At 36.5% G+C, this 12,717-nt stretch overlaps 1 protein-coding gene across 5 annotated transcripts in view; it reads left to right on the top strand.

Annotated features, from left to right (window-relative positions):
• Positions 1–11,975, top strand: part of LOC135206668 (clumping factor A-like) — a 38,174-nt gene extending 26,199 nt beyond the window's left edge. For all 5 annotated transcript variants that reach the window (XM_064238040.1, XM_064238043.1, XM_064238044.1 and 2 more), the window contains exons 3-4: positions 3,544–3,865; positions 9,903–11,975. In XM_064238040.1, the coding sequence (XP_064094110.1) occupies positions 3,544–3,865; positions 9,903–10,345 (765 nt within the window). In that variant the 3' untranslated portion in view covers positions 10,346–11,975. The remainder of the gene's footprint in view (positions 1–3,543; positions 3,866–9,902) is intronic.
• The last annotated feature ends 742 nt before the right edge of the window (positions 11,976–12,717 follow it).

Below are 12,717 nucleotides of genomic sequence, written 5' to 3'. Positions count from 1 at the left end.
CACATGCCTGCCCCCTTCATCTACTTGAAGGAAAGTATTTAACAAATTTGGAGTATGAGAATACCTCAATGACTTGGGGCCCAAAAAGCCTCTGGGAATGGTTTTTGGACTTTCTAGTTCTCCAGTAGAAATTTGCTGACTACTGAACTCCGTGTGCTTCCACCAACTTCCACATCTCCACATCTAACACTTAACCACTTGGAGATACTCAACCGTCTCCTACCAAAAGGGAAATTTCAGTGGTATTATGGATTCTATTCTTAATCAAACTGGGAACAACCATGGCTTTGTATCAGAAGCAGTGGTTTGTTACTTGCTCCGGATGCTGTTCTTTAGGAATTTTCAGCACCACTACCCCTGTAGGCATCAAAGTTTCTCTTCTTTCTTAAATATAGTAAATAATTTTCACTGTCTACTTTCAAGGTTATAATAGTCCCGTGCCTTATTTGATATTGTGTTGTTCGCAGTTGGATCTGACTAATGATCAGCACCTTAGTGTTAAGATCAGTTGAGATTGAAGCCCAACTCTTGGTATCAATCTCTCTCTGGAATTGATAAGCAGTTCTAAATTTTGAGCCTTTGGAATGAGTTCCATTGAAGTATTTGCTATGAAACTTTTTGTTAGCACTCTCACCAAATAAAAGAATTTCAATGCAAGCACTCTCTTGAAGACTGTTGTAAAGTGAATACTATTTTATCTCTGTTTTAGAGCTGAGAATGATGTTAAGGCTAAATTTGTTTTGAGAACCATAAGAACTCCAAGTTTAATCTCTGCTGGGGAAAAAGAGGAAATACTTCTCCATCCAGTTAGGCTTTAAAATTAAGAAATCTAGAATGTTTTTGTTAAAAGTCAAGAAGTTCTCTGTGATGTATTTGATTAGGTTAGTACATGTGAACTAGCTCCATCCCGTTTTCCTGTATTGAAGGTAATCATTCACAGTGTAAGAGTGGTTGCAACATCATTTAGTTTTTTGATGAATTGTTGTTTGATGATGTGATTAACTCATTGCTAATGAAGTGCACATTAGTTTTTGCTGCTCACTATCTTTTAAGTAGGCAGTCCCTGGGTTACGACGGGTTTGGCTTACGACGTTCCGAGGTTAAGGCACTTTTCAATTATATTCATCAGAAATTATTTCCAGTGTTACAACTCTGATCTGGCAGAAGAAATATGACACCAAAAATGCAAAATAATCAATATTTGAAGGTTTTTTTTATGAAAAATGCAATAAGAATGCAGTTTACATAGTTTTGAATGCACCCAAAGCATTAAAAGTAAGGTTTTCTTAGGATTTTTGACGATGTTCCGGCTTACGACGATTTTCGGCTTACAATGTGTCTCAAGAATGGAACCCCCGTCGTAACCCAGGGACTGCCTATGCAGAATTATTTGAAACTGGTAAAACCTCAGTTCGTTATATAATTAGCACCCAAAGCCTTCGTGAACTGAAGAAGAGCAATATTTTAAGTTCTTGTTTCAAATCCTGGGTATTGATATTTTGGGGAGCATGAAGGTACATACATTGTTGGGAGTGTACTTGTATATCATAAAGGTATTTTATTTTAGTTGACTTGTTTTTTAGGGCTTTTAGACCCAGGTATAGGGGTGCCTTCATGCCATTTCTGTTTCATTCTGGCTGAATTGAAGCGGTTTTCTCCGCAACGCTGCTCATTGCTGTACACATACAAGTGCCTTGCTCCTGAATAGAATCCAGCTTCTGGTGACTGTAAGATCCAGAAAGTATTCAGATCAGGTATCAGGTGAGGATGTTTCAGGTTTCATTCAAGAAACCTTTAGCTCTGTTGGCTGAGCAGAGTTTTGTCTAGTTGCACTACTCGCAATCCTCTTCTCAATATGGGAATTGGCTATCTTTAATGGTAGGTAAGATTCAACCCAAGTACAGTCACCACTCTACTTAAGAACTTTCATGTTACAAACATTCAAGAGATATGAACAGACAGGGTTACAAGTTAAAACTGTGTTTGGAACACCCTCCCTGTTCCACCTCTAAGTTCAAATTTTTCTTTGTGTGATTATTCTTCAAGTAAGAATTTTTTGCAAAGAACAGAAGAACATGAGGAAGAAAACTAATCAGTTCCTTTAACCCCTTCCCTGATTATCCCGAGTATTCTTGTGATTAACTCCTGTGCGTACCATGTACAGGCAGTCCCCGGGTTACGACGGGTTTGGCTTACGACGTTCCGAGGTTAAGGCACTTTTCAATTATATTCATCAGAAATTATTTCCAGGGTTACAACTCTGATCTGGCAGAAGAAATATGACACCAAAAATGCAAAATAATCAGTATTTGAAGGTTTTTTTTATGAAAAATCCAATAAGAATGCAGTTTACATAGTTTTGAATGCACCCAAAGCATTAAAAGTAAGGTTTTCTTACGATTTTTGACGATGTTCTGGCTTACGACGATTTTCGGCTTACAACGCGTCTCATGAACGGAACCCCCATTGTAACCCGGGGACTTCCTGTATTTTTCTTTGAATCACTAGAATATACTCATTCATACTCGTAAAATATTCCTACTTGCTTCTATCTGCCCTGTGTCACTTGTTCTATGATAATAACTCATGTTCTATATTTCCTCTCCCATAAGGAAAAGTTTAGCGTATATAACTTACCATGTTCTATATTTCCTCTCCCCTTAGGAAAAGTTTAGCGTATATTTTTGTCAATAGATGGCGGTGTGGATTTAATTTGTGAACTTCCAATGTCAGATGCTGCTGCTGCAAAATTCTCATCATAACTTTTAAAGCAGTGAAAAATACTTAATTTTTAATGTTATATGAATTTTCTTTTTTTTTCACCTTTTTAACATCCAAAGTAATTCTTGGGAATGTAAACATCAAAACCTATGTGCTATATTAAAAACCAACTTACGAACAATTCAAGATATGAACAGCTGTCCGGAACATAACTTCGATGTAAGTCGGGTAGTGACTGTAATATAAATTTTCATAAGATTTATTATTTGGATACTCACCTACTGTTAAAGTACACCTTGCCCAACCTCCCCACTGCTTAGTGGGCTGTCAAGGAGAACTCTGATGAGCTAAAACATTCAAAACACACCTGATGGAGAACAGGTGTATACTAGACAATCATCCAGGTAACCATTTGATCTTATCTTTTGTTTGAATGCAGACTTCCCTATTGACGCAGATATATAAGCTATCTTCAACATTAGTTAAGTATCCAAATAATAAATTTTATGAAAACATAAATTTTACAGGTGAAAAATCATGGTATGGTGATTTTACGCACTAAGAGACTGGTTATAATAAATATGTTGCTTGTAGAGTAATGTTGGGAAAAAGTAGTTTGAAACAACCAAGTCTCCTTAAATATCTGATTATAAATTGAAGTTAGAGATAAGAGCAAAGGTCAGGGTAAAGGAGTTTGACAGTTAGGTAGAAAGAGACCAAAGACATTAAAGAATTGCTGCAGTGAACCTTTAGTACCTTTTGCAGTGTGTAGAGAAGCCCCATTGAAAGTTCACTCTTATAAAAGTTTTAATACTTTTTCAGTTTATTGGTACTGAACAGCGGAGAAGAAACAGGAGACGTACATCACCACCACCTCAAGTAGCAGACCCCGATGACTTTGGAGGAATAAACGCTGACCATAGTGACCTTGTTAATGATGACACAAATAATAATGCAGTGAATGATAGAAATGAAGACCTTTGGGGAGTATTGAACTCCCCAGAAATAGACCTACAGAACCCAAATCTGACATTTGGAAGTCTTCTGGAACAGGCTCATGTTGAGACAGTGGATGATAACCAAGTACAACCACCAAGGTCACCACAAGTACGGAGGCCAATTAGGGAACTTCGTAGATCAAGACGTATGTATTAAAATTTTGTTGTTACTATTCCAAACCATTTTTTGTGAATTTTGAATTTTTAGACCATGTATTTTGTCATTATTAGATTTCATCAAATGATAATACCTATTTCAACCTTCCTTGAAATCAAAATGTAGACTAGACATCAATAACATATTGATAATGTGTCATTAACTATTACAAGCTGTTAATGTTAGACTAACACACTGGTTAGTATGTTAAAAAACTATTTGTTTTGACTATTATTGGTTTTTTATTTGATTTTTTTATCCTAGGTTCTGTTGCCAGTGACTTTCCACTTTTTTCTTTGCTTGCTGTTAAGATGTCCTAGTGTTGCTGTAGATCTTGATTCCTTCTTTTGTTGAAAGCTCACTGAGGTATTTCCTTTTTGCTGATGTCCTTTGTTCAAATCCTGCTGTGGTCTGATAGATTTTCATTGATACCCATGTTATTGCTCTGATGCGGGAGTTTCAAATAGAGCATAGGTCCGCTTACTAAAAAATCACAGGCCATTTCCTTGTTTTCACAAGTCTCACAGGTGTGTAGAGGAGCTTAGGTGCTGAGCATATATGTGGTGTATATTTGGTTCCTAGCTCATTGTGCAAGTGCAATGGTTTGTTCTTTACCTCTGCTGTTATTTAATGATGTTCGATAAATCTTTTATTTGGTAAACACACATTAGTCCCTCTTTTATGTATATGTTAGATCCCAGACCCCCATAAATAGGTGCTTGTTGCTAATATATGTCATATTAGAATGCTTAGTAAAAAATATAATCTGTTGTATTGATGAAAAGAGAAAAAAATATTTTCTGTATATCATCAGTTAATCATACCATGAGAATGAATAAAGACATTGAAAACATGTACCATAGTGCAAATATTTGTATTTGAAATTGAGATGATACAAAAGAAAACTCTTGAATGGAAAATCTAAAAATTTAACGTAAGCTGCTAAAATTTTGTAAAACTTTGTAACTAGCAAACAGGGGAACTTGAATGTAACTTGACTGGTTTTCAGCAGATTGCTTATGTATGTAGGTTTTTTTATTTTCATGTCTTCTAGCAACAAGGGCTGATAAAATGAAAATGTGTACAGTATTTGGGTACGATTAGATAATTGCAGGAAATAGAGTGAGATTACTGTCTACTCACTTGATTGTCAACCCCACTCTTCTTTTGGCTGTTAAATAAGTTCAGACTTTTCTCCTCCTCCTCCTCCTCCTCCTCCTCCAAATTCTCAGACTGGACTAACAGTCCCTCTACAGAGTAATTCTTAGACTGACCATCCCTTTAAAGAGGTGATTACAGCGTTAGGATGTGAGCCTAATTTTTTTCTGCTATTTTCCACTCTTGCTGTATAGAGGAACTATGGTAATTGTTTACTTGATTCTTGGATAATCATAGTTATTGTGGTATAAGACACATGAGAGCTTAGGATAATAGTCACTCATCGAGGAGCCTGACCAGCTCTTAAAAACCCAGGTGTTAATCGTTGCATTGTTTTTTCATCCCCTCTCCTCTGTCTTGACCCAACACCCTCCTTTATGCAGCTGGTTGGAAGTTTTTTGAGCAGACTCTTCATTGCAGCCATGTTTTAATTAGCTCTACCATCCTTCTGTTTGAAACTGGGCCCCATACTCTGCAGACCATGGTGTCTGTTTCTGGCTGCATATGCACCAAGATTTCTGAGGCATGGTCAATACACCTTCAACAGGAGTCAACCTTCCCTTTGTCCCTAGGAGTCTCAGTTTGCCATCTGATCCATTGTTCTCTTCTTCTGAACCCTGATTTGGAAAGTGGAGGAAGATGAGAGAAGTGTTGAAAAAGGAGTAGGTTGGATTCCTCATCCAAGATGTTTCAGCTTTATTTGTGGGGATCATTGGACAGTGTTGAAGCTAGAGGATTTTCACATGAGGCAGCCATAACCTTTGTTGAATCTTGCTGGATCTCAACCCACAGCCTTTACAAGATTATTATTTTGAGTGATGTAGTGAAAGGAGTATTAATCTAATCAACTCCTCTAGTCCTGTGATATAAGACTTTATTTTGTCCATTGCTATGGAAAGTTGTATGTGTTCACTATATTTAGGATTATAGACCATCCCACCAGCCCGAGAAGAGCCTTTACTAGGTTCAGAGGCTGGGATAAACTAATCCTTTATAAAGAGTCTCAACCTCGAAGCCAGTGGTCTTCAACATTTTTTAGGTCATGGCCTACCTTAGATATCTTCAAATACATGCCCCACTACTTCAGATTTAGAATAGGAATTGATAAGTTCAAAATAAAATGTATAGTTCCTAGATTGGAATTTTATTACATGTTATTACCATAAATTCAGAATATAGATTTTCATAAATTCAGTATACAAATATTCTCAGAATCTTTTCATGACCATTTTTATAATCTAAAAATTAACTAGTGATTGAAATTAAATTTAATTTTCATGAATTCAAAATACAAATATGCATAGAGAATTCTCATGACAAATTTTTTATTTGTATTTTTTAAATATATTATGTATTTAACTTTAAATTCTATATTCATTTTTTTTTTTGTCTGTGCCTTACCTGATAATCAGCCCACTGGTTGTGAAGACCCCTATTCCAAACTTAAATGTGCATGCATCGTTTGAATTGAAATTAGTAATTTAGCACTTTTTGAGGAAGGTTTCATGAATGTCCCTTATGCTTCTGAAGTGGGACCTCTCTCTAGCTCAGGTTTCTTATCATGGTAGTATACAGTTTTTTAAACCTTTTTTGCTGGACCTCATCATGTTGGTTGCCCCAGATTTCATGGCCAAGTGATCATTGCACAACGTCCCTTTTGCTAATCCTTTCAGTGCCCTCAGCCTTGGATAGTTTCAATGAATTACTACTCTGTCCAGTGAAGGCCATTTGTCATACTACTTGTAGGTACAAACTATTTTATGAAATAAGTATCAAGGATTAATGTTTTGCTCTGGTTAAAGCAAGTCATCTTTTGAGTAGCTACGGGCCCAAGGGGAAAGGCTGAATTGCTTCATTGAGCTTTTGAAGCTAAGCAATCAGCCGAGGATGTCCCTCTCCCCAATATTTGTCATCCTGAACTATTCTTAAGCAAAATTTCCATTTCGCCCTGTATTCTTACACAAAATTTCCATTTCTCTCTAGGGATGTTAAGAAAATTCTGGATAATCTTGATAACCGGGGTGAAGATGATCCTGATGGTTTCTTCCTTTGTTTTAAAAAAAAAAGTTTCTAGAGTGTTGTTTCCCAAGATTAGTAGATTCCATAGATTTTTATGTCAACGTAGTATCTTTGCAGATGAGCGCAAGCTTAGTAATACAGTGCCTGTTCCAAAGAGTAGCATATCTGCCGACTGTAATAACTACAGGCCAGTCTCTATTCTCCCTGTGCTCTCCAAAGTTGCTGAAAACCTTATTTTTAAGCCACTATATCTATCTATCGAAGTGCCATGTCTTGGACCTGGTGGTCATTTGCCTCCACCTCTCTTGATCTCTAGCCAATTGTATTATAGTTGATTTACAGTATAATCTCCATTTAAGTTTCCCACCCAGCTGTCCAAGTATTTTACTCTTTGTCTACCTCTCGCTCTCCTCCCCTCTGTCCTTCCAGTAAGGCACAAATGCTCTATCTTCTCACTTATATGTCCAACAAAATTCATTTGTCTCTCCCTTATTTCTCTTACAAGAGTTCTCCGTGTTCCAATTCTTGCTAACACCTCCTCAGTCGTCACTCTATTTGTCCATGATATTCTCAGAATTCTTCTATAAAACCACATCTCCACTGCATTCAACTTGGCTTTCAGTTCCCTGGTGATTGTCCAGCTCTCTGATCCACACATGAGTGTGGACCACACTTACGTTTTCAGAGTTCTTGTTCTTATTTGAGTTCCAGTTCTGTTATTTGTTAAAAGTTTTTTCATATCTTTAAAAGAGTTTTTGGTTATCAGAATCCTCCTCTCAATATCTTGTTTTGCTCTCGCATCTTGTGTCAGTAAACTGCCCAGGTAAACAAAACCGTTTTCCTTACATTGATTTTCAGTCCCATTTTTTCACTCTCCCTGTTAACTGTGTCTACTAATGATTGCACTTTTTCAGTTGTTAGTAAACACAGTTAACAGGGAGAGTGAAAAAATGAGACTGAAAATTAATGTAAGTGAGTGAAATCCAAAGGATTGTTACCTGAAAGTCAGCATGCATACAGGAAGCAGTTAGCCTTAATTGGGACAAGGACTGGATCAGGGAATGATGTTGTGAGTGGGGCTTGAACTCCATTAAAATGAAAACACTATTGATTAGCAGATCTTGTACAGATTTCCCACCCTATCCTCCTCTTCAGAAGAATGGAACTTTGCTGAATGAGTCTAAAGCTTTAACTATTGGTGTAACATTTGACTCGCATATAACTTTTTGTAAGGCCTCATAATAACTGATAGAATCAAGGCAACCTGTTTTAGGTAATTTGTACTTCCTTTAAAAGATTTATCTCTTTTTAGATAGTGGTTCTTGGTGGTAGGTTTCTATTTCTTAATAGTAGTAGGTATGACTTAGACCATCAACGGATGGTCTCTTGTTGTCACCTTTTCATACGGTTCATTTCAACAGAGATGTTTCACATTTGCTGAACAGTAGCACAAATATGCAGTAAATGTGCGTCGCTGTTGGACTTCTTAGTTCCAGAGGTCCTTTATTCCCCACGCTGTTGGACTATGGAGCAACCCCGCGGAGGATGTCGAGCAGTTGGAACTTCAAAAGTTCGAGATGCAATGCATTATACCCTAATACTATTCTCCTTGCATTTTAATACATTATGTATATTTAGTTATTAATTAATATTTTTTGATAAGGGGGCTCTCATCTTTCTTCATTTCCTCTGACTTCTTCCTAATGAACACCATATTCTTTTGAAGCTTGAATTGCAAGTCTGTGGTCTCTGTGGGCTTGGTACATATGAATAGGTTTTATCTACTGAATGATAATAATAGTACAGGCAATCCCCTGGTTACATCAGGTTTGTACTGGACTTAAGGTGCGTCCTCATGGCGCTGTTAACTTGCTTTATGGCGCTGTAACCCGAACTTTGCTGTTGCTATTTATTCCCATTGTAATTATGATGATTCAGGTTAAGGCGATTTTTAGCTTACAGCGCCCTGCTGGGAACGGAACCCCTGCCGTAACCCAGCGACTGCTAATAACTGTAATAACCCATGATAAACCTAACCAGTTGAGACATGGACTAATCAAGATTAGGGCTATCATACCATCAGTTCATTATTTAGTATAATATTTATATACCTCAAATTGTGAATGCAAGTTCTTGATAGTACCTACTTATCAAGTTTGTGGAAGTTTATCCTTGAGATGCTAGGCACAGTTGGTTGGATAGTATGTAGTTGCACCAGGTTTAGTTTTACATTTGAGGGAAAATATTGGGCTTTCCTCATCTTCTACCTCTTAATTTACTACTCATCCTTTCATTCATGCCATAAAAGAAGTGTAATCTTCTGAGGTTATTAGCATCTGTGTCTCACATGAATTTTAAGTTAAGGGTTTTTCAGTGAGTGCTCCTAGGCCCTACATTGTGAATAACCTGGGCCCTACCTTGGCCTCCTAACAAAATTCCTTTCAAGACTTTGCTAGTTGTGACTGATGGCATTATGACAGACAAAGTTTATAATACATGGCAAATTTTTTTTGTCACACAGACCCATCAATCATATAAGCTTCCACTTCCAGCCCCTCGTCTTTGCTACCTTTCATTTAGACGACATACATAGTGGAGGGGTTGTTTTTGTCTTACCATAGGTTCCATTTGGCCCTTGTGTGGACTGTTGCTGCTGTTCCCTCACTGGTAGAGAAAATACTAGTAAGTCTTGGAACATTTGAGACGGAATGTAGGTTAATTGTTATTGATTGATTTGTATGAAAACTAGCTGTATACTATTATAAAAACTTGGTGGTATTTATATATGAGGTAATGTCCTCTTCTTGATGGGTTTAATGTATGTAATTCCTTGAGTATTTGTTCCATAGGTCAGCGCCGTAGTAGATCCAGATCACCAGTCTTATTTGCTGCAATGGATGTAGAAGTTAATGAGCCTCATATAGCCAATCTTGTGCATGCGATTAATCATATTATGCCTGATGATGACTGGCCTTTACCAATGGAGGCTCCAAACCAACTGCCATTAGATGCTAATCACTTGGTTGCCCAGGGACATCACCACAGGATTGCTCAGATTCCACCTCCAAGACCACCTGCTAGTCCTCCACATATGGAACAGCCTACCATTACCTGTTTAGTGTGTTTAGACTCTGTTGCTACTATAAACAGTTCATCCCGCAGTCTCTGCTCAACAGTGTGTGGACATGTATTTTGTTCTGCTTGCATAAAAGAGGTGGTGAAGCAGCGAAAGCAGTGTCCTGTTTGCCGCAAAAGGCTAACCAAAAAGCAGTATCACCCTTTATTTATTTAGTTTTGTTCTATTTTATGTTGTACATAGTGAAATCTAATTTAATTAGATTTATAAGAGTCCAACCCTTCAAGTGTCACTGATGAAGAGTTCGCCAGATTATAGGGATGCAAACTGCCAGTGGTTAGAAGTGACAAGTTGATACCTTTTTCAAGTACTCTACTGTAAACATACAATGAAAACAAAAGGAGAAAGTAAGAAATGAGGAAAAACCCTAATTAGTGGCTTTGTTTATTGTGGTCATTTGTAATTTAAGTGGAGTGAAATTGATAAAGAAAACTTCATCATCCTTTTGTTTCCATGCTGCAGGTAAAGTTTAAGTAAGGAATTTGCAACTGAAAACTGATAGTTGATATATAAGGAATATGCAACAGAAAACTGATAGTTGATATACAATAGTTTGAGCAAGACAAAATGAAAAGACATTAATAACTGTCAGATACGTTGAGTAGTTGTGCCAATGTGCTTGAAAAAGTTGAAGACCTGCTGCTATTGATATTCAGAACTACTAAAAGGCTTTAGTACTCTTCAAGAACAGAAGCAACAGAATAGTATTTTACTCCAGTGTCAGTTGTAGTGGTGTTGAATGTTTTTTTTACAATTCTATTGACTTTGTTTTCAAAGGCATATGTCTGCTACATGTTGAATTGCATTATTGCCAGGGTAGTTATGGACATATGATTATGTACATTTCAGTCAGTCATAAATTTGTATTCGACAGCAAGTGTTACTTCCAGAATGTTGAAGTTAATGAGAAGTTCTTAAAGATTGCCGTGGAAACATTTTTTTGTTTTTTCTGTTAATAAGTATTTGAAAGTATTTCAAAACTTCATTTTAAGATGTTACACAGAGGCAGCAGATGAAGACTGCAGTCGCAGCGTATTCTTGGGGTTGCAGTCATGGGTTATTCTTGGGGTTGACTCTTGTTTTTTTATACTTATGACTTATGAAAACATTGTAGATTGGCAGAAATTATTTTTTAAATGTTAATCATATAGATAGGCTTAGCTCTGTGGTGATTTGTGTACTGAATAGTTTCCTTGCTGGAGTCTGCATAGTTGTATTCTTATGTAAATATATGTACAGTAATAACACCTTCCAGAATATTAGTATTACGTCCTGAATGTGATGTACTGCATGTAGATGCATCTCAAACATGTTCAGGATAACTTGGTAATTTATAAAGTGTGCACAAACAAAGTTCTCATTACAGGTATAAATTTATAATTGCCATGTAAAGTACTGTGCATTTCATAACATGTATTATAGCCGACATTCCATATTTATGTTGAGGTTTTTTCCATTGTCCAAATAACTTAAGTGATCCAGCAATACTTAATGTCATGAGAGTTTGATATCTTTGCAGATTATCTCAGGATTAAAGGTATTTCCTATTTTCAACTTTTGATGCTTATTGAGGGCTGTATGAAGTTGTGACCCAGATTCTTAACAAATTACCATTATTTCTTGAATTTTTCTTTTTACTTTAGTATATAGCTGGCAGCTATATTCTGAGAATGATGCAATTTAATTTTGGTGATGACATCAGCCTTTGATGTTCATTACTAGCATTAAGTTGTTAACCACTGTTCAAATAAAAGATATGACATTTACAAGATAAAGAAGTAATAATTTGAAACCTTCCATTTTTGTTATTCTGCCAGCTGCTGTATGTTATCAAGTGTTGTTGAGTAAATGTGCTCTTACATATGTTGTTAGCTGTCATGTTGGTGATTCTGATGATGGCAGGAGCATTTATTTAAGTGTGTTTCTTCTGCCTCAGTTGATCTAGAAGAGAGAGGAATTAGGTAATTAAGTGCAAATTCAGGCAACCTATGATCGACTGAAGGTAATTCTTAAGGGGTAAGTACATTTTGGTTATTAGTATTTTTTTACTTTCAGGCTTGAAAAGCACAGTATAAATTAAGCGTGAAACCTAATTTTTGTGTGTAGAATTGCAGTGTAGTGCATGTGGATCTTAAGACTATGGAGCATGTAGTTGGCATGGTCCTATGCAGTACTGGCTGTTTTGGATAACAGAATTATTTTCAGTTGTGATATTGCTTTGATAACTGAGAATTCAAACCTGGTGATTTTAGTCTGGAATGGTAATGTGCATTTTTGGTATTTGTGATCATTTATAGCTATTATGGGTTGCATTTTTAAGTAGTTTAGGCAAAGAATTTAATCATATTTATGGACTTTTATGGCTGACTTGCAAGTGTTATTCTTAGAAAATTGGACAGTTACATTGAAAGGAGCAGCAAAAAAACAAAAAAATAGTGTTGGAGAAGGCTGGAGATGCTCAATAAACATTAATATGACAAGAGTTGCACAAAGCACATGTGCAGGTTCTGAATGGTCTCACTAACCTT

The sequence above is a fragment of the Macrobrachium nipponense genome, chromosome 31 (assembly GCF_015104395.2).
Source record: "Macrobrachium nipponense isolate FS-2020 chromosome 31, ASM1510439v2, whole genome shotgun sequence".
Classification (NCBI taxonomy): Eukaryota; Metazoa; Arthropoda; class Malacostraca; order Decapoda; family Palaemonidae; genus Macrobrachium; species Macrobrachium nipponense.
This window is presented reverse-complemented; position numbering and strand designations above follow the sequence as displayed.